This window comes from Neolamprologus multifasciatus, chromosome 4 (genome assembly GCF_963576455.1).
Source record: "Neolamprologus multifasciatus chromosome 4, fNeoMul1.2, whole genome shotgun sequence".
NCBI lineage: Eukaryota > Metazoa > Chordata > Actinopteri > Cichliformes > Cichlidae > Neolamprologus > Neolamprologus multifasciatus.
Genome location: NC_140442.1, coordinates 14,129,877 through 14,155,054, shown reverse-complemented (window position 1 = coordinate 14,155,054; position 25,178 = coordinate 14,129,877). Strand labels below are relative to the sequence as shown.

The window sequence follows — 25,178 nt, the reverse complement described above, 5'->3', positions numbered from 1 at the left end:
CTACAGAGCACTACTAGAACACTGGAGAACTGAGACTGTGTTGTGATATTTCATCTGTTCTGGGCTGTAGTCTGTGGTCAGTTGTAACTGATTTAATCCTCAGAAATAAAGATATTTATTAGGGCTGTGCTATATCATAAAGTCCACGATAATACTGGTATAATTAAAATAAATGGTAAATGGTAAATGGACTGGTTCTTATATAGCGCTTTTCTACTCTTTCTGAGCACTCAAAGCGCTGTACACAACTTGTACATTCACCCATTCACACCCATTCGCACAAGCACATTTTTCCTAAGTGCTTTCTAAGTAACATTCACACACATTCATACTCCGATGGATGCATCGGAGAGCAATTTGGGGTTAGTATCTTGCCCAAGGATATTTGGCATGCAGACTGGGGAAGCCAGGGATCGAACCACCAACCTTCCGATCAGTAGATGACCTGCTCTACCACCTGAGCTACAGCCACCCTGTAAATACCAGCATTATATGGGGTAGCTGTAGCTCAAGAGGTAGGGCAGGTCATACACTAATTGGAAGGTTAGTAGTTTGATCCTTGACTGCTCCTGTCTGCATGCCAAATACATACATACATAGAAAAAAACTGCTTCTTTAAAGTGCTTTACGTGCTCCAGCAGAGCAGAAAAATGCAATGTTAGAACCAGCTGATTTATGTTTTAACCTTGTTGTGAAGCACTTTCGTGTACCTTCAGTTTCAAATGTGCTATATAAATAAAGTTGTATTGTATTGTATTGTACAAAAATCTGCACGCATACACAATAATGACCAAGCCCAGCTATGTCTGAGAGCGAGAGCTGGGTGTCAGTCTCCAATGGCAATTTACTAGCTAAAAAGGAGGTTACTTTAAAAACCTTCAGCAAAGCACCATTCTTTGAGTATCGCTAGAGCATCGAGTATCGCTAGAGCACTTGCCAGCTGTGGTCACAATCAAGTGTGTGGGGATGGAGAGGGGGGACCCAAATGACATTTGACATTACCTTGGTCACTATTAAACTAAAGCATTAAGAGCAGTTATGTCATACGTTTACCTAAACTTTCCATTGGCGACACTAACTGGACTACATTTGTGCTTACATTTGACCCATGCTTGGTCACTGTATATAATGCGTCACTAATACTGCATTATAATCTTCCAGCTGCTGGCACCTCAGTAGATTCACACTTCAAATTAGGTAATATGACATCAGTGGCAGCAGCTCACTTATAGATGCTGATGCCTGCAAGTTGCAATCTCCAATAAGCACGCCTTAGTATTTAAATATAAATCATCAATTATATAATTATCACAGGTTTCTTTGAAATATAGTGACATAAGGCCATATGACCCACCCCTAGAGTTAAAATGATCTGTTCCTAGCTCACTGGGCAACTTTCAGTATACTGGTTAGCCCACATGCCAGTATGAGATGAGCCCCCTGGAAATTTTGTTCAGAGATCAGACAGAAGCAGGGAAAGAACTTAGGTCAAGGGTGGTAATGCATATCAGTCGGTAAGGATGTTTCATAAATTCACATACACTGTAAAGCACAATTTGCAGATCACCACAAACTGAAAAAGAAACATTAATTTTAAGCCCATTGAGTGAGAAAACGTTAGTCAGGAGTTATAGGCAATATAACTTATAGGTCTTATGACATATTTTTTAAGACATTTTCTTAAAAATAACAATTTCACTGATCAGCTGTTTCTGCTCAGTATCTTTAACCCTTTTTGTCAAATTCTAGCACCGTAAATGCAAGGGGATTAAGAGCAACATAGTCCAAACAATGGCCGTTGAACCTGTGTTGTTCCCACACATTACTGTAACACTGAGTCAACATATAACTTTAAATATTGAGATAATAATGAATTCTTCACCTGGGCTCTGGCTGTTCAGAGAATGTGAGGGAGGAGAGACGGAAACACAAGCACACAGTTACAGAAGAACAGGTTATGCAACACAAAATTAAACTACATCCATATAAACTTCATATAAAGATCCCATATCTCATTTCACTACTATAGAAATACATGCTGAAAAATGAAACTACTGCCCAGCCGAGGCAAAATCTGTGGTTGCATAAGAGATCTATCACTTTGGGTGCAGCAGACATAACTGACAGCTGAGAGCAGCTCCCTTGTCTCTTACTAGAGGTGAGAAGTGATGCTCTTCTCTCAACCACTCTGAAGTATTCGTTCTCTCTGTTGTCCTTAAATGAAATAGACTGAAAAGGAAGCAGGAGGAAAGGTTGTTTTTCCAAGTACAGACATAAAAAGAAGGTTCGTTGGAGTAAGGGCTTCTTTTTGAGCATTTTGTGTTTCTTTTTCTCTCTGGCATCATTTCCCTTTCCATTTCCCTTTGTTTCTTCATTCAGACAACATTTCTTATCTAAGCTATAAATACATTTTGTTAACTTTTGTTTTCTTTCTCTAGCTTTTATAATTTCCACTTATCCCCCAGCTGGTTGCAGCAGATGGTTGCCCATTCTTGAGCCTGATAAGGCAGTGGGCTCTTCCGGTTAAAAGAGTTTTTCCTTCCCACAGTTGCCAAGTCCTTGCTCATAGTGGATTATCTGATTGTTGGGGATCTCTCTCTAATATTGTAGGGATTTTACCTTGCGATATAAAGCTCCTTGAGGCAACTGTTGTTGTAAATTGGCATTATAAAAATAAAACTGAATTAAATTCAGATAAATTCCCTGTTGCTATTTGGAACTGTGGGATTGAGTTAAACGTGAAAAAAAAAATTGCATCCCTTCAGGCTCCAGCATTTAAAAGGATAAACAAAACATTATTTTTTAGCAAGAATATGCATGAAATGCCAAACGGGATGCCAGGGAGGGAAGTGACAGGAAAATGAAGGAAACTTAATGTATGATGGATGTGAACAATTACAGTTGATATTGGTTTCTCAGTGCATGAAAATCTCATTGCAATGGACAGAGACGTACAGGCTGACATGCTAAATACTGTTTGGTGATAGATTGATGGACTTAATACTAATCCAGGTAGTTTATGCTCACTTCTGTTATCCTTGTGCACAGTGCATGCTTTCCTCTGCACTTTGGTGTTGTGCACCTCCTAATATTGGCATACTACATGCACATGGCCATTCTAGTTGGGCTCAAGTCACAACCAAGAGGAGAGTAGATTTTCACAGATGGGGCAGAGGGAGATTGATAAAAGAGTTGAAAAAGATGAGACGTCTCCAAAAGAATTTGAAACAAAAACCTTGCTGTTTTTTTGTTTGTCCATTGTTTTGACTTTTTGTAATAATATTCCAGTCATTATGCTGTGATTTTTTTCCTTAGTTGCTTTGCTTCTTGTTAGGTAGACTGTTTAATTTGGCAGATTTTAATGCCAAATGCCCTTTTTGATGCGACACCAAAATTTCTCACAGGATCAAACCAGGAATCTTTTGTTAGGCAAATGTGTAAACACTATATTGTAAAAGCTGTCACTCACCCATTCCAGTCATTCTAGTAACTTCCGTGGCCACAGGTGTATAAAAACAAGCACCTAGGCATGCACACTGGTTCTACAAACATTTGTGAAAGAGTGTGTTACTTACTCAGTGGTACTGTGACAGAATGCCATTGTGTAACAAGTCCAATCATGACATTTCTCACTGAGAAATTTATAAATATTCCACAGTCAACTGTTAGTGGCATTGTAACAAAGTGGAATCGATAGGAAGCAATAGCAACTCAAGAACAGTGCGTAGAGAGCTTCATGGAAAGGGTTTCTATTGCTGAGCAGCTGCGTCCAAACCTTACGTCATAAAGTACACTGCAAAATGTCGGATGCAGTGCTAGAAAGCATGCCGGCACTGGACTCTAGAGCAGCGGAGACGTATTCTCTGAAGTGGTGAAAAACGCATCTCTGTCTGGCCATCTGATGGACAAGTCTGAGTTTGGAGGTTGCCAGGAACACTGTGCTGTCTCACTGCATTGTGCCAAATGTAAAGATTGATGCAGGGGGGATTGTGGTGCGGTCGTGTTTCAGGAGTTCATCTTAGCCTCTTAGTTCAAGTGAAAGGAACTCCTATGCTTCAGCATACCACGACATTTTGGAAAATTTCATGCTCCCAACTTTGTGCTAACAGTTCGTGGATGAGCTCTTCCTGTTCCAACATGACTTCGCACCAGTGCGCAAAGCAAGGTCCATAAAGACATGAATGAATGAGTTTAGTTTGAAAGAACTTGAGTGGCCTTTACAGTTTAGTCCTAACCACAACCTGATAGAAGACTTCCCAGAAGAGTTGAAGCTGTTTCAGCAAAGGGTGGGTTGACATCAGACAGTAGACAAAAACTTTTGGCAACACAGTGTATGAAAGTAAAATATCAAAATTTATTTTGTATAATGGAGTAATGGCACCAATTGTGTAATTTCTGAAAACAATCATTTAATATCTGTCATAATTTATTTTTGCTTGGGTAACAAGTCATTTACACACACTAATACCTGCAAAGTCCCGATGCATTAGCACTTGTATTAACTGTCAACACACTTTTATGCAAATTTTCAATTTCAATTGAACTATAACAAGAGAAAACTGAACTCCTCTGGTTAAAATTTTAGTTCCTAAAAACTTTTACATGTGCAAAACAGTGATGTGAAAGTAGAAACGAATTTGAAAGACAGAATTACGCATTTCTGGAACCAGTGATAAATCTGTGACACAAACATTTCTTGGTGTGATTCATTAGGCAGCTAGAGACTTGAATTCACCCTATTAACCTGGTAGGGTTGATATCATATCATCGCCATGAGTGTGGAATAGAGAGCTATGTCTGCTTCCCATTTGTGTTATGACAGTAAGCAAGGTACGGTCTAACCTTTCACTCTTATCTGTAATTTAATCCTTTATAAGCATCCTGCATGGATTTTTGAAGCGAAACACAAGTGCAGAGATGCAGCACATTTTGCATTCACACTCACTGTATCTTAGACCAAACTATGTACTAATGCAACTCTAATCCCGAGAACATGTTGAGGTTTAAATGAGATGAGAATGCAATAAACAAGAGGGGAAAGGAAAACATTGCGTCTTGATAGAGAGCTTTGAAGTGAGAACTGGATCAAATCCCCATACGAAGCAAATTGCCTCTCTTTCCCACCAACTAAAGGGGATCAAAACTGTCTGTCCTAAAAATAAGAATCACTCCCCTTCCTTCTTCCTTTCTCTGTGTATTCTCCATGGGAAGACAAACACCACAGACCTTCAAGTTTTCCCTCCAACTCAACAAAGCCCTGGTCTTTTTGTCTTAAAAACAAACAGATAAGCCGCTCACTGTTGTCACTGTTTAAACAAGTTCACATTCATGTTTACATAGATATCCGTGTCCAGTTTTAAGCGATTATGTAATTATAATCATTCGGTGATCTGTTTTAAACGTAATTTTTTAAAAACCGCAACAAAATATAATAAGAGAACTAGAACTGCAGATGATCCTCATGAGTCCTGGGCGATCTGTTTCAAGAACTGAACTGCTTAACGCGAAACCATGCAGAAGACAAAGGGAGCTTTGACAAGAGATCATTATTCACGTAATACAGCTCTGTGCTACACTGCGATTAAATAATAAGTCAATAAGGCAAAAGAGCTGAGTAAGTGCTAAACTTTATGCGTCCGGTTCTTTTTCCTCCATTAGCATTAAATGTAGCAGACAGAGGCCTCCTCTGTACTTGGAGAGGCCTAAATGTGCATCAGCATTAGGGTGCTACAAGTGTCATAAGAGACATTGCATAAGTAAATAATTCAACCGCTCACCCACCCACAAACTCGTCCAGCCCACACGGGACTATACAATGGTTGGATATTTAGTTTACCACACACAGGGACATACAGACACACACAAACATAAATTACTAGACTACTGTACATTTATGTAATATTATAACCCTGTTCCCCCAAAAAAGTTGGGAAGCCGTGCAACCTGTGACAAAAACAGAATTATATTTAAATCAGGTCGGTGATTTTACAAAGCAAGCTAAAACTAAAAAGCTTTAATTTTAGAGAAATATGAAGAGGTTAAACACATAATACAGACTGAAAGCAACACAGCTGCTACAAGTAGATCAGCAGTGTGTGCACATGCTTATAATAAAAAAGTGCTTACAGTAGTATAGTATTGATGACACTACTTTCTGGGGAAAGTGCTTACAGTATATAAATTTTTGTCTTTCTATGGTAAAGAATTTGTAGATGTAGTGATGACTTGCAGTCACATTAATTACATCTCAATTCTTATTCTTTCAGTTTACTCTTTAAACTGGGGCGATCGTGGCTCAAGAGTTGGGAGTTCGCTTTGTAATCGGAAGTTTGCCGGTTCGAGCCCCGGCTTGGACAGTTTCGGTCGCTGTGTCCTTGGGCAAGACGCTTCACCCATTGCCTACTGGTGGTGGTCAGAGGGCCCGGTGGCGCCGTTGTCCGGCAGCCTCGCCTCTGTCAGTGCGTCCCAGGGTGGCTGTGGCTACAATGTAGCTTGCCATCACCAGTGTGTGAATGTGTGGATGACTGGATGTGTAAAGTGCTTTGGGGTACATTTAACACAACGGCAAACCTAACCAAACTGCTTTTTGTACCCAGCCATGTTGCTGAACTATCGCCAGTGAATCTAATTAGTCTACAAAGTAATAGCATATAATTGTCAAAAACAAGCAAAAAAATATCTCAGAACATCCATCCATCCATTCGCTTCCGCTTATCCTTGTCAGGGTCGCGGGGGGCGCTGGAGCCTATCCCAGCTGTCATAGGGCAAGAGGCGGGGTACACCCTGGACAGGTCGCCAGTCTGTCGCAGGGCCAACACACAGGGACAGACAACCATTCGCACTCACTTTCATTCACACATTCACACCTACTGACAATTTGGATTATCCAATTAACCTATCCCCACAAGCTGCATGTCTTTGGACGGTGGGAGGAAGCCGGAGTACCCGGAGGGAACCCACGCAAACACGGGGAGAACATGCAAACTCCACACAGAAAGACCCCGGCCTGATGGTGGAATTGAACTCAGGACCTTCTTGCTGTGCGGCAACAGTGCTAACCACCGTGCCACCGTGCTGCCTATCTCAGAACATGTAAAGATTTATTTTTACATGATTCTCAGTTACATGTGGAGTTTGAACTGATTTGCAGTCACTCATCATGGGCATGAATGTTCTTCTTGACAGAAATGGTAGAGGCAATTTCAATCAATTGGTTTCTTATCACAGACCTGGATTTTTAGCGTAGTCCACAAATTCAGTTTCTGTAGGGTTGAGGTCAGAGCTTTAGGATGGCCATTCAATAATCTAATCGTCTCAAGTTTCAACTGTCTAGCTGTTGATTTGAAGCGAAATTGAAGAATTTTGAGGTAGTTCTCCTTTTTCGTTATTCCATACACCTTGTGCAATGATCCAGTGCCACTGGCAGCAAAACAGCCTCATAGGATAATGCTACCACCACCTTGCTTGACAGCTGGTGAAAGCCTCACTTTTATCATCTTTTAAACATACAGCTCGTCATTGTGACCAAAAGTAAAGCTAGAATTCTCCTTCTTAGTTCTTCACTGAGTTGCTTGGACTTTCCCATTGTTCTGAGTACATCAGTCCAATAAATTCTGTCAAACAAATCCTTTTTATGCAGGCAAAGAGAACCTACCAGTTGCAGTCAATCATGATCACCGATGATGTTAATAAGCCTTGGCCTTGTCAAGTTAAAAAAACTTTTATTGCCTTCAGCATCAGTTAGTAAGTGTGTGTAATTAAGCCTGTATGCATACTTTCAAATGTGTGTAGATTAGAGAAAATCCCCCCCAAAATTTCAAATTGCACACTCAATTCTTGTTTTTTAAAAAAGTAATTAAAGATGTGTGCTGTATAATTGTTGCATCCTGGAAAAAGAACAGTTCAAATCTTTTAAAAGCACCCAAAATGATTACAACAATCATTCTGATAACAAGTGTATGTAAACTGACCACAACTGCATCTGCCAGATTCTATCAAGAAAAGGAATATACAGCAAAAAGATATACCTGTTTCTACTTTTATTTTAATCTATGTGCATCAAACTGAATAACAATTATGACTTAATGATTAAAAGTAGCACATTTTTGCAAATATGATTCCAAGTATCACCTAAGTGAACACCTGTTTCTGTCACATGCACAGACACCTGAATGTGATCAAAAGAAGACATGGATAAATTTCTCTATAGTTGCCCATGCGGGACCATAAAACTGGCACATGATAGGCACTGTGATTGCCCAGGGAGACTAAAAAACTAAAGCATGTCGAACTAATTTAAGAAATCAATATCGTATCTTGTGAGACATCTCACACAGGAGATAGTCAGAGTTCTGGGACATGTAAAGTGACTGAATAGCTTTAAAAAGAAAATCCCATTAGAATATGGCCCCATTTAGAAACAACACAATCTAAAAGTGTGTATGAAAGTGCATGTGTGCAGGGAATTGGTTTATGTTTGTTTTTGTTTGGCTCTTGTGATTTAAACTCACCCTAAAGTCGATGCCCACAGTGGAGATGAAGCTGCCGGCCAGGAAAGCTCCGTCTTTGAATCGGACCAGAAGACAGGTTTTCCCCACACCAGAATCTCCTACCAGCATCACCTGCACAGGTATTCCAGCAGGAGTGAGTTAGAGGCATGTGAGGGATATGATTCCCCCCCCCCCCCCCAAAAAAAAAGTAAATGCCAGAAATAACAGAAATAATTAGCATGAACAGGAGGAAGCTGTTGCTCATTTGTTTATTAACTATCAGCGTCTGATTGTTTGTCATCGCCACATCTGAATCATTCGGCTAAATCGGTCCTGGTATTCTGGTGCTTGGCCACGGAAGAAGGTGTACGTGGATGAATGTGTGACTCCTTGCTGCGGCCAGTTGATGTCCTTAAAGCCTTTCTGTAAGTGCATGATGTATTCGTACGCGGTTAACTTTATTGCAGAAAAGCGAGCTGTACATTTCTCTTGTTATTCAGAGCTGTGATTAGGTTAAAGGTTTTATGTGATTACTATTATCAGTTTAGCTCAGGCACTTTGGGACCTGGAGTATGGAAATTAAAAGTGCCTCCTGGGTCCGTAGAGAGGAAGCAGAGAGGACACAAAAGAACCAGGAAGAAGAATAAAAAAGAGGAGTTGCTCCCACTTCTTTTTATCTCTAAAAATCTTGTTTCTTTTATGACCCCTCCCTCAGAAGCCTCACCCATATTCAGACCTTTGAAGGAGTGTGCAAGAGAAGGTGCTTGGATTCTCTGTCTCTCTTATATTTAATGCGATTATTGACCAGAGAGAGCCATAATACATGGAACATTGCACAATGCCCGACAAATGACACTTTTCAGAGCACGGTCCGATAGAGGTACAGTGCAATCTCTCAAAAGCCTGCTGCTAACCTTGAATCTACAGGTTGGACTATAATCCAGTGCTGAATTATCAAAAGAAATCAAAAGAGAAGGATTAGAGAGAATGTTGAAAGCACTTGTCAGAGCTGTAGGAAATCAGTGTGGCAGCATATGATGCTACTGAAGAAAAGGCAGGCAGTAGAGATTTTCACCAGTAGAAATCTGAGCCCAAACTGAAACAGGTTAATCCAACCTTTTGAAAATATGGAAGTAGAAGCCCTTCATTTAAGTGGCTTACATGGAACAATCCATTCTTTTAAATGGAAAAAAGCAACACAAAGCCATCTCTCCTCTCACATCAAACAGCTGCTTCAAAAACACGGAGTAGGTGGCAAGGGCCCCTTGAAGCTACGCTGGGAGTACACACAGGGAATCTGTGGGTGTGAATCTGTGTTTGTGTTGAGGTGAAGTGGCAGCTCTGCACACCCAGTACCCTCACATTAGGTTGTGTACACCAACAACTCAACCTGCTTCTGAGGAAAACGTGCTATTAACCGGTTGCACGGAAGGAGCAAATGATTTGTTGGTTGGCTGTTGTAGTGCGATGCGCCCCTTCTCCGGGTTATCGATTGTTTATTGACACAGCTGCTGTCGCGGGTTCGCTGCTGTTTAAATGATAAAGGTGGTGGTAAAACGGAAGACAATGAAAGCTGGGCAGGACAACGGCAGCAGCAGGGATAAAGTAGACTACAATCGGGTTTATCGTGCCTAAAATACACACACATACACAAAAGCATGCATATCATTTGCTTGATATTTAGTTTTTGACCTTCGTGGGTGTGTTGTTTCGCAAATTATACCCCACCGCACCCTTTGATGTTTTCATGCAAAGTCCTACAACACAGTCGACTTTTGCGTGACTTGGGTAGACTGAGTAACATCGGCGAACACCTTTACCTTGAAAGCGATGTCATAAAACTCGCTGCTGTTGCTGATGGACGGTCTGCTGGGATGGACTACACCATTCATCTGAACGATGCCCGGGCTTCCTCTCGCAGATTTCCCGGTCCCTTTCCCGGAGGGGCTGCCCGCGGACGGGCTGCTGGTCGCTGCTTTGCCTTTGACAGCCTTCTTGCGAGACATGTCTCAAGATTTTATAGTTTGTTTGTTTCTTTAAAAAAAAAAAAAACTATTCTCAACAGAATCAAACAAACAAAAAGCAAATCTAACCGGAATCTGCGCAAGGTAGGGCTGAAAAGTTGGAGCAGCGAAGAAGTTAAATCAGGTGATTTTTTTCACCTGTGCGTTGAACGCATGTTCCTCGACACCTTTCCACTCAAAGTAGGAGTGAATTTGTCGCAAATCGCTGTCGCTTCCGTTGTTGATCTGCCGCTTCCTGCTCTTGATAGGTTGCTCTTTCCAGGACAGCAGCTTCAGCACTGCGCGTAGTAACGGCAAAGCCGAAGGGGGCAGAGCTGAAGTCGATTTAGAGAGGAGGGGGGGTTTTCAGGTTTAAACACAATCACGTGATTTCCAAACGCATAACCTCCAATCGAGGGGGTCAGGGGCGCTCTCCGCGGTCCTGAAAAAGAAGAGCAGGAGGAGGAGAAAAAAAATCAGCGGCACAGCTTTGCTACAGATTTGTGTGCAAGGAATTCTTCCACCTAAAAACGAAGTTTTGCGTTCAATGAAACCTTGATATTTGCAGGACTTTGGGTCAGTGTCTGCTAAAGTACAGAGCATTCAGATAGATTTTGTTTTGTATGGTATTTTTGTTTGGTATGTATGTATCTCTCTCTCTCTTTCTCTCTCTCTCTTTCTCTCTCTGTATACATGGCGTGTGGCTGCAGGTCAGTACAAATAATTTTAAAAGGTTCTCTTATACATGAATATTCAAAAGAAAAACAGCTGAAACGCTTCGGCCACCTGTGGAACGTTCTTGTCTTGTGATTTCAACAATGCGCCGCAAGAGGGCGGTATAGCAATAAGAAACAAAGTCATAGAACTTAAAACTCAGACCTACAGTTGCACTTTATACTTTGATTTCTAGAAAATGAATATGGTTGATTTAAATGTGTGAGTTTTAGAAATTGAGAAACGACTATATTAGATCACTATTAGGAGTAAAATAAAAAGAGGTGCTACTGTTGCATGAGTCTGGCTTATATATCAGTACTACTGGTTGCTTCTGTCCAAACTACAGTAGGTTTTTCAGTTGCCTCCATAATCAAGAATGGTAAATGATGGTCACTTGATCCTCTCTGAACTAACCCACACCCTTTCTAATTCATATAATAGTTTTTCCTTCCGCAGCATGACTTCCGCAGCAGTTTTCTTTCTGTTCATTTTCCAGACTGTCCAGGCTTATTAGTCTATTAATGGCAATCATAGCCCAGAGACATTATTTGATGCCCACATCAGGGAGGCAAAGTGAGCTCTCATTATCCCCTCAGCTTTTCAGTGTGCGTCCATAATTGTAATATTAGGCTGAATTTTCCACAGAGGAAGTCACATTTTAGATATGCAAGTTACAACTGAAAATCAATCCAGAAAGAAACAACAGAGCATTAAACAGGTTATGAGTCACATGTATAGAGGGATCAGTGTATTGAAATCACTGCATTTGGAATTTAGCTGATCCCTAAGTGGTTTTGACATAACTGTGGTAAACTTTTGCTGCTAAAATGGCAAATGAATCTCTTCCTTTCTTTATTTTTGAATCCCCAACACTGAATTTCCCATCAAGCCAAATTATATCCCACAGATTATTTGGGGATGTCTCTTAATTTGACCCCCAGCTCAAAAGTCAGTCGTTTTTGAGCTGGGGGTAGAAACAGAGCAGTTTGGTTGTTAACACACGGACAGCTGTAGCCTCTGCATTCCGTCCCTCAGTTTGCTGTCTGTCAGCATTTTTCCACCCAGCTTCATGCAGGGCAGTGAGTGGATTCGGGGGGAATACAAACCCGAAAATCCACCAACCTTTTTGCACAGCTCCCTTCAACAGCTGAGATTCCTTCTGCCCCCAAAGCAGCTGTCTGCTGTGGCAACAGCTGGGCATTTTGGAGGGAATTAGGGACGTCGATAGGGAAGGTCACTGGAATCCATCCCTGCTTTCAGGAAAATTAACATCAAGATGAGTTAAATATGTCTAACTACTGTACTTTACATCGAGAGGCTGTAATGTACAGTTAGGGTGCCATATGCTTGTGCATGTTTAGGAGTTTCCGTGCCAAGGCCCATGAATACAAAATGTGGAGGCAGTTCAGAGAAACCTAATGAAGTGAGTGTATTTTTTCTTTGCTGAAAGTAACAAACCAGACGTTAATTTCAAGCACTTGTTTAAGTACCGTGCACTGTAAAACAGCATCCAGTCACATAAACGTGGTAATCAGGCACAAATTACAGCACTCTTTCCCTGGTGCAAGGGTCATTAGATTTGCTCCATGATGATTACTGTGTGGGAGATTGCAAGTGGAATATAGCTGGTCGAGAGCTTGAAAGACAGACAAAAAAGGGAGAAAAAGTGTTAAAATAATACCTGTAGTTTTGTATGTGTCTTGGTACCTGGTGTAGTAAGGTCATTGAACCCTCAGGGTCAGATCACTCTGCAGGCACACCCAAATGTTTGGCATTTGTCAGTTTACTCAGGGTCAGGTGCCCTGAGTGTGTGCTGGGTGGCGTGCAGCAGCCTGGCCAGTCGCTCAACCAAAGTCACAGCAACTGTTGATCTTTTGGCTGCTTCTTCTGTCAGCTGCCTGTGGCCTGAATGCTGCAAGAGGGGGCAGGGGGCATCTTGCCAGCCCGAACCCCTGTTTGTCAGGCCTTGGCGAGAGCAGCCGACAGTGGACTGGTACCGCCTGGCACTTATTCGCTCCCCGAGGCAACTTAAATGAGAAAAACACACCGAGTGTATATGTGTGTCTCAGAGAAAAGTATGTGTGGGTGCTAGTTGTTTGTATGTGGTTATATCAAATATATTTGAATAAAAAACATTAAAAAAGAGTGCACAAGAGAACAGAACAGTTTTTATTATAGATATTTAAATACTCAAGGAATGCTTTACTTCAACTATAATCCCATAAGTCTTATCCTGCTTTTTACTCCATGACATTTGCCACATGTTATAAGTTAGTGATTGAAACAGCTTTATACTTACAGGACACACACATTAAAAAGAGGTATTATTGGATTATTTTGACACTGTTATGTAGCGATGTTTCCCAACCTTTTTCATTGATTACTTATCCTTTCTGTGTTCCAGGTTTCCATTAGCTGTCAGTATTTTAGGACTCTTTTTCTGATTTCTTAAAAAAATATTGAAGACACTTTGTCTGATTTTCAAAAATAAATTCAAATTCATAGACCATTAAACCACAATATTAAAATCACCTATCAGGAGCGCTTCCACATGCCAGGAAAACGGCTTTGATCCACTGGAGTATAGACAGGGACGACTGAGGATGTCCTGTGGTTTCTGGCACCAGTAAGCTGGAAGTTTATCACTTGGGTCCTGCCTGGGTTTTGGGGTGTCAGCCTCTGTGGATCAGGCTTGTTCTGGCATGTCATGTTTTGAAGTGAGGCTGGGTTAATGGTTTGGGCACTGTGTGGGGGAGTGAATTGCCCTTCTGGAGGAGGCCGGAGGCTCCGGCCATCAGGGAGTGCTGTTGTGACTGTTTGCAATAATTATGTGTGTGTGTGTGTGTGTGTGTTAGCATATTACCAAGGACAGACCTGAGGTTTCCCAACAGAGTAAAGCATTGTAACGGTCAGAGAAACTCCTCTTTATGTCAATGCAAATAAGTTTAGACATATTCTAAAATAAAAAAACAAGGTCAATTTCAGGAGTACATCTCAGTTTTTCTACATAAGAAAGAAATGCTGCTTTGGGCCTAAATTGTAAAAAAAAAAAAAAAAAGAATCTATTTGTGCAATTATAAAATTGATACTTTTTGTTAACAGATGTACTGATGTCCTCTTTTTGTCTTTGTTTCTAAAAATCACACATTTCTATATTAGATAATGTTATAGAAAACAGGAACCTTCTTCTATTTCATTGTTTATCTATTGCTTATTTACTTTGGTGTGACATGAATGGTTTTAGTTTCATCAGTAGAAAAAATTGTAAAACCTTTGAAAATACAGTTAAAAGTCTAAAATGCATGCCCTTCTTCACTTTGACAGCCTTTGGCGGGCTGATTCTGGTTCACGACAAATGAAAATATTTTAGATGGATAGTCTGACTAACACCATGAATATCTAATGTGAAATCCTGATATTTCAGTTGAATTTTAATGCAGTTTCTTTGCAGCCGTAAGGTCATTTTGTTAACTTTTCTCTACTTATAAATTTTGACCTAGAAGCAGAAATAAAGGAACCTTTGTGTACTTTAGCTGAGAAATTGCAAAGAAACGGTGCTTTGCAGAAACAAATGTGCTAAGGCTGCTTGAAATTGCCATGGCACAATCATGTCCTTCAATGCCTCAATTCTTTTAATGTGCTAAACAAATTAAGCCAAGCACCCGCTTCAAACCTGTCATCCTGAAAATGTTTTAATTCTCTTTCCTTGGCATCATAAAAAATCGAAGGTGACAACGATAATTATTACCTTTCCAAAGACGTCACCACATCATCCCAGTGTCACACATGCAATTTCCACCTCTAGTTTTCACAGTTGTGTTTTTTCAATTTTGCTGCAAGTCAACAGGGGGTCTGCATTAGTAAGGCCTCAGGGAGCTGTAGAAAAGTTTAATCTGAAGTGTTGAAAATCAGACATGCCCAAACCTCACTGGACCCTTTAAAAGATCCAGACATAAGAGTCTGAGCCAGGGTACCAAAATGGAAAAAAACTCCACATGGGCAATAATCACTAACAGAGGTCCAACTCCCCTCCCAGATATCTGCTCCTTATTTCAGTTCCCCTATTCAATTGCAGATAGTTACTAAAGCTGAATTCAGTCTGAGCATTTTCTATTTTCGTGGATTGAAGTATCAAGACACTTTTCTTTTCACTTGCAAAAATCCCAGTCTGCCATCTTAAGAAACAGGATACTGGGTGCATTCACAAGTGATGGGTTGTGTTATCCAAAGTCCACCCATAAATCCTTGCTAATCCAGGGTGCTTCCTGCGAGCAACACTGTCACTGTATCTGCTGCTCTGGTGATCAGATTTATGACCTTGCACATGGTGTTGCTGTCAAACAGGAAGCATTTGTTGTTGCACTTACTCACTCTCACACACACAGAGATGAAAACATGCATAGTAAGCACAGGAGTGATTTCACAGGCACTAATCATAAGATCCAGTGGCCAAAAATTAACTCAGTAGGTGAGCTGTATCAGGTTGGACACATGGAGCAAAAATATAAGGGTGTGTAAAGCAGAGAAAAAGCAGAGATTCACAACAAGGAGATGCAAAATTACCCGATGCCATTTCAATACTTTCCCCTCTCTCAGACACAGAGCAGACTGACTTTTAGGTGGCTGTAATTTTTCACAGCTTCAAGGCGGCAACTCTTTGTCCACTCTACTGCTTCAGGAGCAGAGGTTTGTTCTTCGTGTCTGCACGCAGCTGGAACCACGTCAATAAAAGACACGGCACATGCACACAAACATAAACTTTACATACAAGCTGCAGCTGAGAGTGGGCACACGAGCACCAACTGGAGAGAGCCATGGTGAGCGGGAAAAGGTGTGAGCAGGAAAAGTGGTGTGTGTGGGTGAGTGTGAATATGCAAAAGTGCGCGTGTGTATTTGTAGAGTTTTTGCAGTTGTGACAGCTGGGATGAAGGAGTGGAGGCGGCCTGTGTGATTGGAGGAGGTGCCAACAGAGCAAGTGTCTCTTTATTTTCATCACAGACAAGTGTGTCTGTGTGTGGATATATGTTCATGGACAGCAGGTACATCTGTGTTTATGTCTGTTAATAGCTATGTTCATGATAATTTGGGCTGTATGTGCAGGACAGGATCTTATTTAATACGAGTGCAGTAAATGTAAACTTGCATCATGTGTTTTGTCGTATTTGTCACTTTCAAGGACGCTCAAGGAAAAGTTTTCACAAATACAGAGTGCTGTGAAAAAGTATTTGCCATGATTCTGATTGTCCTATTTTATCTTATTTTTTTGTCCATATATCAGATCATCAGATACTTTTACAATTAGACCAGGATAACCAGATTAAATCAAAAATGCAGTTCATAAACGATGATTTCATTTTTCAAGGGAGCAAACTTTCCAAACTTACCTGGCCAGTGTGAAAAAGTGACTGCCCCCTGTTGTTAAATCATGATTTACCTGTGATTAGCTCCATTCTTTTTGAAAAGGTGCATTCAGTTTCACTAGCAACACTCAGACTTGATTACTGCCAGACCTGTTGAATTAAGAAACTGCTTAAATAGAACCTGTTTGGGAAAGTGAAGTAGCCTAAAAGATCTCAAAAAGCAACCCATCTCACATTTCATAAAAATGGCATCGCACCGATAGTCAAGCAGTCAAACATGGTGGTGGCAGTGTGATGGTCTGGGGCTGCTTTGCTGCTTTAGCACCTGGACTGAACTTGCCCAAATGGATGAACCATGATTCTTGCTCTCTACCAAGAATTGTACCTGAAGGAGAATGTCAGGACGTACAGCAGCACAATAAGCTGAAACACACCAGCAAGTCTGTCTCTCAATTGCTAACTAAAAAAAAGGTAAACAAAATGAAGGTTTTGGTCCGGCCAAGTCAAAGTCTGAACGTAAATCCAATTGAGATGCTTTGGCATGACCTTAAACAGACCGTTCATACTCAAAATTCCTCCAATTTGGCTGAATTAAAACAATTCTGCAGAGAAGAGTGTGCCAAAATTACCCCCCGGCGATGAAAGACCCCTATCAACTATCAAAAATGCTTGATTGCAGTTCTTGCTGCCAAGAAGGAAAACCAGTTGTTAGGTTTTGTAGGCAATTGCTTTTTGACATAGAGCCTGGTAGGCTTGGATAAAGTTTTTCTCTAAATAAATAAAATCATCATTTAAAAAGTGCATTTTCAATTTTCAAGTTATCTTTGTCTAATAAAATGTAGTTGATGGTCTGTGACAAAAATGGAAAAATAAGAAGGAAGGGGGCAAACGCTCGTTCACGATACTTTATCTATAATCTTTAAAAAACATGTATTCATCCTGTTTCATTTACTAGTTCAATGAGTTCGCATTTCTTACTGCCAAAACTTTATTATGGGCTTAAATTGAATGATAAAAAACAATGAATAAATTTTACCCCAAATACTCAAAATAAAACTAATTCACCTCCACTTTATCAACTGGAAGTAGAACTCTCACACTGAACATTAAAATGATCTAAAGAAAAGTCTAATCTATTCTGGTTTTGCATGTTTTGGATATTACACCAGCCTATTAGCCTACTTTGCATGTGATTGTGTGAGTGTGTTGAGTCGGTGAGGTCATTCTATTGCTGCTGCTGTAACGAGTCACAGCAGCTATTTGAGCAAGGCAGGCAGGCAATGATGAGGTCATTCAGCAGGCAGGATTAAGGCCGTGACAACTGGCACTGTGGCCAGTGCCAGTGCTGACCGGGGCAGTTGTGCCGTGTGCGCGGTGCTGCGATCCCAGCTCCACACCAGCATTACCCTTGTGTTGTTTTTTCATTAGCTTGGTGCTGGCCCAGAGTGCCGTGGAGCTTGCCAGACCCACAGCATGAATCTACAGTTGTTGCAAGGCTTTAGGGCCTTCTCACTCCTTCTCTCTCTCTCTGTTTGTCTCTATCTGTGGTCAACACACTGTGACCACAGTCCTAACAGGGAAAAGGGATCAGGTTACATACCAAACACACTCGTTAACTCAATTATGTTAGCCTTTAACGCTTTGATGTGTAGTTATAAAACCAGGATTATTAAAAGGACAGATGCCGTCTGACCACAGCAGAGCTTTGTTGTTGCATACCTCCTTAGCTATGGCTGAAGAAAGATGTACAAAAAAAAATGGTGAAGGTCAGAGGGATGAGCATTTATAACTTGATAGGGTTAAAAGAGATGGAAGATAGGTATGAAGATGGAAGCAGTAGATGAAAGCATTTTTTAAAAATCTTCAAACGTAAGCTTGACGTTCAGAGTGTGAAAACCTAAAATAGCTTTAAATGGATGAAACAGGTTCAAATTCACTTTGTCTAACATCTGTTAACTACATTAAGGAGTGGCAGGATGTGCTACGCGTGGTTTTAAATTAGCTGATTTAACTCTCCTTTTTCAATTGAGTTCTGCATTCTGTGTCTCTCGGAAAAATGCCAAAATTACATACAACTCAGCAGTTACACACTTCATTAGTTACCAGTGGACACAAACGTAAAACCAATTAGACAAATGTAGCCAAACAAATCCTCCCTTGCTTTTACAGGATTTTCTGTCCTTGTACCCTAACGCTCCTTTATGTATTCCCCCCTCCCCGCTCTTACAAAAGTACTGCCTTTTGACATTTATTCATTTTGAGTGTTCTTGATCCTCTGCAACTGTGGAGATGTGCTCCTCAGCCCCAGCTCATCGCCCGAAGGCCCGCTGATGTGTATCTCCCCACTCAGACTCCAGATGTGAACTCACTGGTTGGAGATTTACTGGAGGACTTGACAGAGGAGCTCAGCTGGAAAAATTCACTGTCACAGACCAGCAGTTTGCTGACATAGGCAATGATGGTAAGAAACTGCTGATCTGAACACTTATTCTGGGCTTAATTATTTCACTGCTTTACCTAAACTTTAAACAGACCATCTACGTTTAACAGCTATAAATGAATTAAAACCGCCATGGTCTAAAAACAGTAAACATCCACTCCCACTAGGTGGCAATAAAGTTGCAGACTGACATTACAGAGGAGAGAAAAACACCTGTGGGACTACAGCATCTCACTTCACACTCTCTCCCTGCTGTCCTGTTATTCTCCCGTCTCTTTTGGAACACGTTATGTTGCCGTTTAGAAAACAAAGAATCGAGCACCCTATTAACAGCTAAATCCATTTATTTTCTCCGTTAACAACACAAAGAAAACGAGAATGGACTAGACACAATTCAGTTTTGTTGGTTTTTGCAGTCATTTTTTTAAAAATTAGATCCAAATGTTTTAGAAACACAAATTTATTCTCATTATGTGACAATTGTTAGTTGTTATAGTAGTTGTTATAACAGGAGTGACAATTATATTTTAATTTGTAGTTAAAGAAAGTAAAGAAGCATTAACTAATAAAAGATAAGTTACAGCTTAAGCTGCCTGAACTGATACAAATCATATTCTGCTGTTAGCTTTTTCTGTTTCTACTTTTTTCATAATATTAAAACTACAAAAAGACACAATTAGGACAAGCTCACAAAAAGTTTAACTTTATTATTTTTGATGTTAATGCATTTAATAATTAAAACCATAAACACACTGAAAGCACATTACCAAACACAATAAAACTATTACAGCTGAAGACAGAAATTACAAAATGTTAATTAACAAGTGACAAAGAGAAACATTCTACTATAATAAAACATAAAAACGGTTTTGTCGCCATCGTTACACCAAACAAATTATTATAAATTATGCTCTATGCTCACATTGGAAAGCAGTGAAAGTCCTCAGGAGATAAGGTTTTTCCTGGCCTGGACACTGTTGCTTGACAGATACAACATTAACAAACAATGGCAATGATTTTTCATGACCTTTTCACCTTGTTGGTTTAAGTTCCTGTTCTTAATCTACAGCCAAGAACAACAAAAACAGCGTTTGATGTTGTTAGTGAGGTCTCTGTCTCTGTCTCTGCCTGGAAGTCCCCTTCCCGTCCTAAATATGACCAAATGGTGTCTTTAATCTGCAGTGTGCATGCACTTCATTTTAGAGCAGACTAAACCCAGAAGCCTGACCTTGGAAGTTCTCTGCCACATGAATTGACTGCCATATTTAATGTTAATGTATGGGCAATAAAATAACAGTAAAACAAATAAATAAATCAGTGTCAGAAATAAAATAAAGCGGAGCCTATAAATCAAAAGACTTGTTAGCCCCCTGAGTGTAATTGAATGGGATCGGGGACGATGCGGTTTGCCTGTGTCCGCAGTGTTTACTCACATCTCGTACGGATGGGGAAAAAGTAACAAAAGAAGAAAGGGATGATGTCAAAAGAAAATAAAGTGGGTGCTGAGACAAGAGAGAAAGAGATGAAGAATGGAGCAGACAGAAAAAGAAGAATAAAAAAAAGACAGGACGAGGAGAGACGAGCCTGGAATCAATAATCGAGTTTCTCTCGTCAGGCTGAGGACAGGAGAGTGAGAGAGAGGCGCCTGAGGACAACAAACCGCATCCTTCCTTCCTGAGAGGCAACACGGGGACAGGAAGGGCCACCAGGGGAGGTCACTTGGCCAGCGAATCACTTCCTGTCAGGGTCACCAGGCATCGGGGGATAAGTACATCCGGGTCACTAGAGGAGACACCTGCGTCTGATTGTCTGCCTCTGCATTTGAAGCCCCCACCACCCGTAGATGGAAAGCTCAATGACAGCCAGGTGGGGAGTAGATGCAGGGAGAGGGGGGATGGGTGCTGGATCTAGAGAGGATAGCAGGAAATGGAAGAAGTCAGTGTTTGAGCAGGGAGATGGCATAATTTTTGTCTTCGTGTCCACCCTCCACCAGCTGGACGTCTGGAGCACAAATGAGGGTAGGAGTGAGGTAGAAACATTGGCAACAATCCAACGTGTCCATCTGACAAAAAACCAACTAATTGTGTTCCTCACTTAAACAAAGAAAAATGGCTGTGTGGCAAGCTGGCAGCGGTACTGTATGTTATTGTGTGGTTATACAGTATTTGTACATTAGAATATGAGCAATCTACTGCAGTTTGGTAGCATCCATCTCATCTTTTCAATCTGAATTTCATTTGTTTTGTGCAGCTTTTAGATCTGCTTTGACACCAGCTCACTCAATGTATATATTGTTTACTTATGACCTTCAAAAGTGCAACTTTAAAACAAAAAACAAAAAATCCAGGTATCAAAATTACAATTCAAGCATCGTGTGTTCACATAAATGTTAAAACAACGGGAATGTATATTACAATAATATGGACTGGATGGTGAGGGCTGGAAAGCTGGAGAAACTTTGCCACTGGGAGTGAGAATATATATATATATATAAATGTGTGTGTGTACTGTGTGTTTGACAGTGTGCCAAGCTGACCAAAAAGTGCTGGCAATTTCCTTGAAATGCAGAGATTCACCACGCTCCCTAGGGGGAGGCCAAATAAACTTCAGATGTGCAGCAGGATCTGTCCCCCCACTCTGTCTCCAGACTCCAAAGACTACAGAAACACATGGAAGTGAAGAAGAAGAGAGGGATAAGAGGACAGGGAAGGCACAAGGGAGGTAGAGAGGAAAAGAGAGATTTCTGCTATTCTCATTTTAAAAAAAACCAAAACTCTTTCTCTGTAAGCTGTCATCGTCATCAACTCTGGGGAGGTTTGCAGATGTTTATCATGTACAGGGGGGAAAGAAATAGAAATCATAAATTGTTCCACGATGCATCCAGGGTCACAAGTTCAGACCCATAAAATACACGAATAACCCTGCAAAGTGTAATTATGGAAGTAAACCTCCACGTTGAAGGCCACAAGATTTAACCTCACAAATCCATCTACAGCATCGTGGCTGGAGATGGCTCTGTGATGTATGGACGTGCATGCGCATATGGACACGCTGTAAGGACAAAACAGAGACCGAGTTTAAGATGAACACATTTAAAGATAGCAAATTGCTCTGGAGCAAATAAGGTTTTTCCATTTATGGAACAAGCTGTGTGAAACTCACAGCCAGCCCTGTTATTTCTAATCTCAATCACATGATCAAAGACTCTTCACTGCTTCAACCTAATTTTCTGGAATGAAAATGTGTAAATTAAGACCATTTTTTTTAAAAGTACCTGATTTAGAAATTACACTGTTTTGAGGAAACTTTCCAGCAGTTAAGGACCATTTTCCTTCATTTTAAAAAGGTGTCTCTGTTACACCCACTTTCCATCCATAATGAGTGTTTTTTAACGACCCCGTACCACACACATGGATACATAAATAAGCCTGTGACACCCCACCCCTTCCTAAGAGCCCTGTGGCAATATGTGCATGTCAACACACCTTGGCGGGTAAACAAATACACATTTCAGCAGGGTGTTTACCTGTTTACCAAGTGGCCGTTATGCTACCCACACCCTGTGAGAGTAATCTGACTGCATGGCTTAATAATTGTAGTTTTTTAAAATGCCTATGCTGCTATCATATTTAGTATTACGGTAATAGAAAAACGAGAAAATGAAAAATAAGTGTTGTTAAACACAGAAGAAGGGATATTTTGCACAATTTAACAAGATGGGAGAAAGCATAGTGTATTTACCTAAAGAAGTCATCTATGAGTGGCAGCGTTTGCCTTTGTTCCCTTTGTTTTTGAATATTAAACAGCAACAAACCAAAATCCTGAAACTCAAAGAGCTGAATTTAAGATGGTAACAATGTATGTATTATTATAGATCTTCAAATTTAAATGACACTTTTCACATGAAACTTTAATAATGTCACACATTATTAAACATTATACAACATTAGATGTTTTATGGTGGCTGTAAAAAACTGTTTACCCCACTAGTGGCTTTTCTGTTTGCCTGCAATCATTTCCATTGACTGGCCTTTGTATAAAAATGTAACTTTGTGCTTTCTCTTTTATCTGGGTGTAAAAAATCTAAACCTAACCAAAATATTTTATAGCACTCATGGCCAAGGTGATCTCTCTCAAACAAGGTGGCGATGTACCCACGAACCGTATTAAACAACCTGCTCTACCTCCTGAGCCACAGCATCGTTTGAAGGAACCAGGGGCATTTCTGGTAACATTAAGGATTAAATGATAAAGAAAAACATGTTGCAGTTACATTGTCAAATGTGCAAATGGCTATATTCTGCATAATAACATAACGTGTTGGGTGGCTGCTGGCAAAAGTGTGTTCCAAGAGAGAGGAAATCACTCCAAGACACAGTATATATATAGAAGAATAGCGTGGAAAAGACATATGGATCATCATCTGTTGATAAAATCACTATATTATTAGAACATGAAACTGGGAGTCTGTTATGTGTAATGCCACCTATCCTAACAGTGGCCAGAAATATGCTGAGCAGCGTCCTAATTTATTCCACATTTTAGGACCATTACTGGTGAATTAGCAGACTGAATTGTAATAAGTTACAAAACAATATGTTACTGTCATCACATTATGTTTTTCTGTAACATGATTACAGAAAAATGCCATGCAAAGTGCACTAAATTAGGTGCAGTAACAACAACAGAGGATGTAGACGACACTATAGCTCATCCGGCTCATTGCAGTTTACAGATAACTGTAATGTATGAAGTAGATAAATACTTCATACATTGTTATATTGCACACACATGAGAAATGAAGCTGAGAAATCAACACGACTGTCATATCAATCTGAATTTTGCTTCACGCCCTTCATACAGTAAAGATGTTTGAAGATCTGGTGAGATCATTACAGTCTGTGTGCAAGTGTTTTATGTGAGTGAGTTTTAATGTTGTTAATTGAGTATGACGTGTGTTTCTGTGAATCAGTGTTGCTCCCTTCTTGGCCAGGTGTCCCTTGTTAATGAAATCTTAGGTCTCAATAGTAATAACCTGGTTAAATACAGGTTAAATGAAAAATAAAAATGGCACAGATTAATTAATCTAGCTCATCTCCAAATGGCTTCAGGGCTAGAAAAACCATGAAACTATAGGAATGCATCAGCATTTTATATCTCTGACTATATTGGTAGCAAGGCTCCATTCAAGCCTTTCTAATGTTGGCGTCAACTAATAGGACGGCTTTCTCCATGATAGTAACAAACAGGACGTTATCTTCATCTAACAGGATACAATGCTGTGCAAGGGGGAAAAAAAATCTAATTTAACATTGAGAATATTAAGTTAATGACTTTGCTAAATGGTTTAAAATGAATATTATTTAGTAGCTATGTCAGGAGGATGAAGGTTATAATTAAGAAACAATAGAAAAATGCCCATAAAAGGGAAACTGTGACCTTGAGCACAGTTTGGGTGAACCAATTAGGTGATCATTATGTGCAGTAAAATCTGATCAATACTCTTAAAGGAACTCCTTTGAACTGAAAAAGACGGATAGCGGTTGCCTTGCCATTGTATATGCTCATTGATTGTTTGGCTGTATGATTTAAGTCATCAAACATGCTTTTTTGGGGAGAGGGTTTCAAACACACTTGTGTTACAATCAACTTATTTTGGTTTTTGTGTAGGGAGGAGAAAAGTAGTGTCCAAAACTATTGGAGCTATGGACATAAGTTTTATGTTTATTGCACAAAAGATTAAAAACATAACCGCGAAGTGCAAACAGTGTCCAGGCCAAAACCAACTCTTGATAGCACTAGATTGATTCTTTGCAAGCATATACACAGGCAGGATCATAACACAAAGAAAAGGAAACACGTTAGGCTTGTAGCATTCTAGCCTCCACTTTTACCAGTGCTTGTTTTCTACAGCAGAACCGCGTGGTGATAGCTGTCAAGGGATCTTTGGTCTGGTTTTCAGGCCTGCTGTCAGCTATGTGTTAAAACAGAACAATCTGTGTGTGTGTCCTCATTAGGATAGGCATTTGTGCTAGTGTGTGAAACTGTAGCCTAAGGTTTATCTTGTTACCTGGTAATTATCTGACAGAGCATCTCAGGTCATGTTATGAGTCAATGCAAAAGCAATGCAATTAGTATTTTCTTCAAAGAGCATTTCATTAATGCATCA

At 40.3% G+C, this 25,178-nt stretch overlaps 1 protein-coding gene across 1 annotated transcript in view; it reads right to left on the bottom strand.

Annotated features, from left to right (window-relative positions):
* The window catches only part of LOC146520031 (ras-related protein Rab-26-like), a 54,372-nt gene extending 43,492 nt beyond the window's left edge, over positions 1–10,880 (bottom strand). The window contains exons 1-2 of the mRNA XM_085155704.1: positions 10,310–10,880; positions 8,511–8,621 (exon numbers count right to left, since the gene is read on the bottom strand). Coding sequence (XP_085011830.1) covers positions 8,511–8,621; positions 10,310–10,495 — 297 coding nt within the window. The 5' untranslated portion in view covers positions 10,496–10,880. The remainder of the gene's footprint in view (positions 1–8,510; positions 8,622–10,309) is intronic.
* Between the last annotated feature and the right edge of the window lie 14,298 nt (positions 10,881–25,178).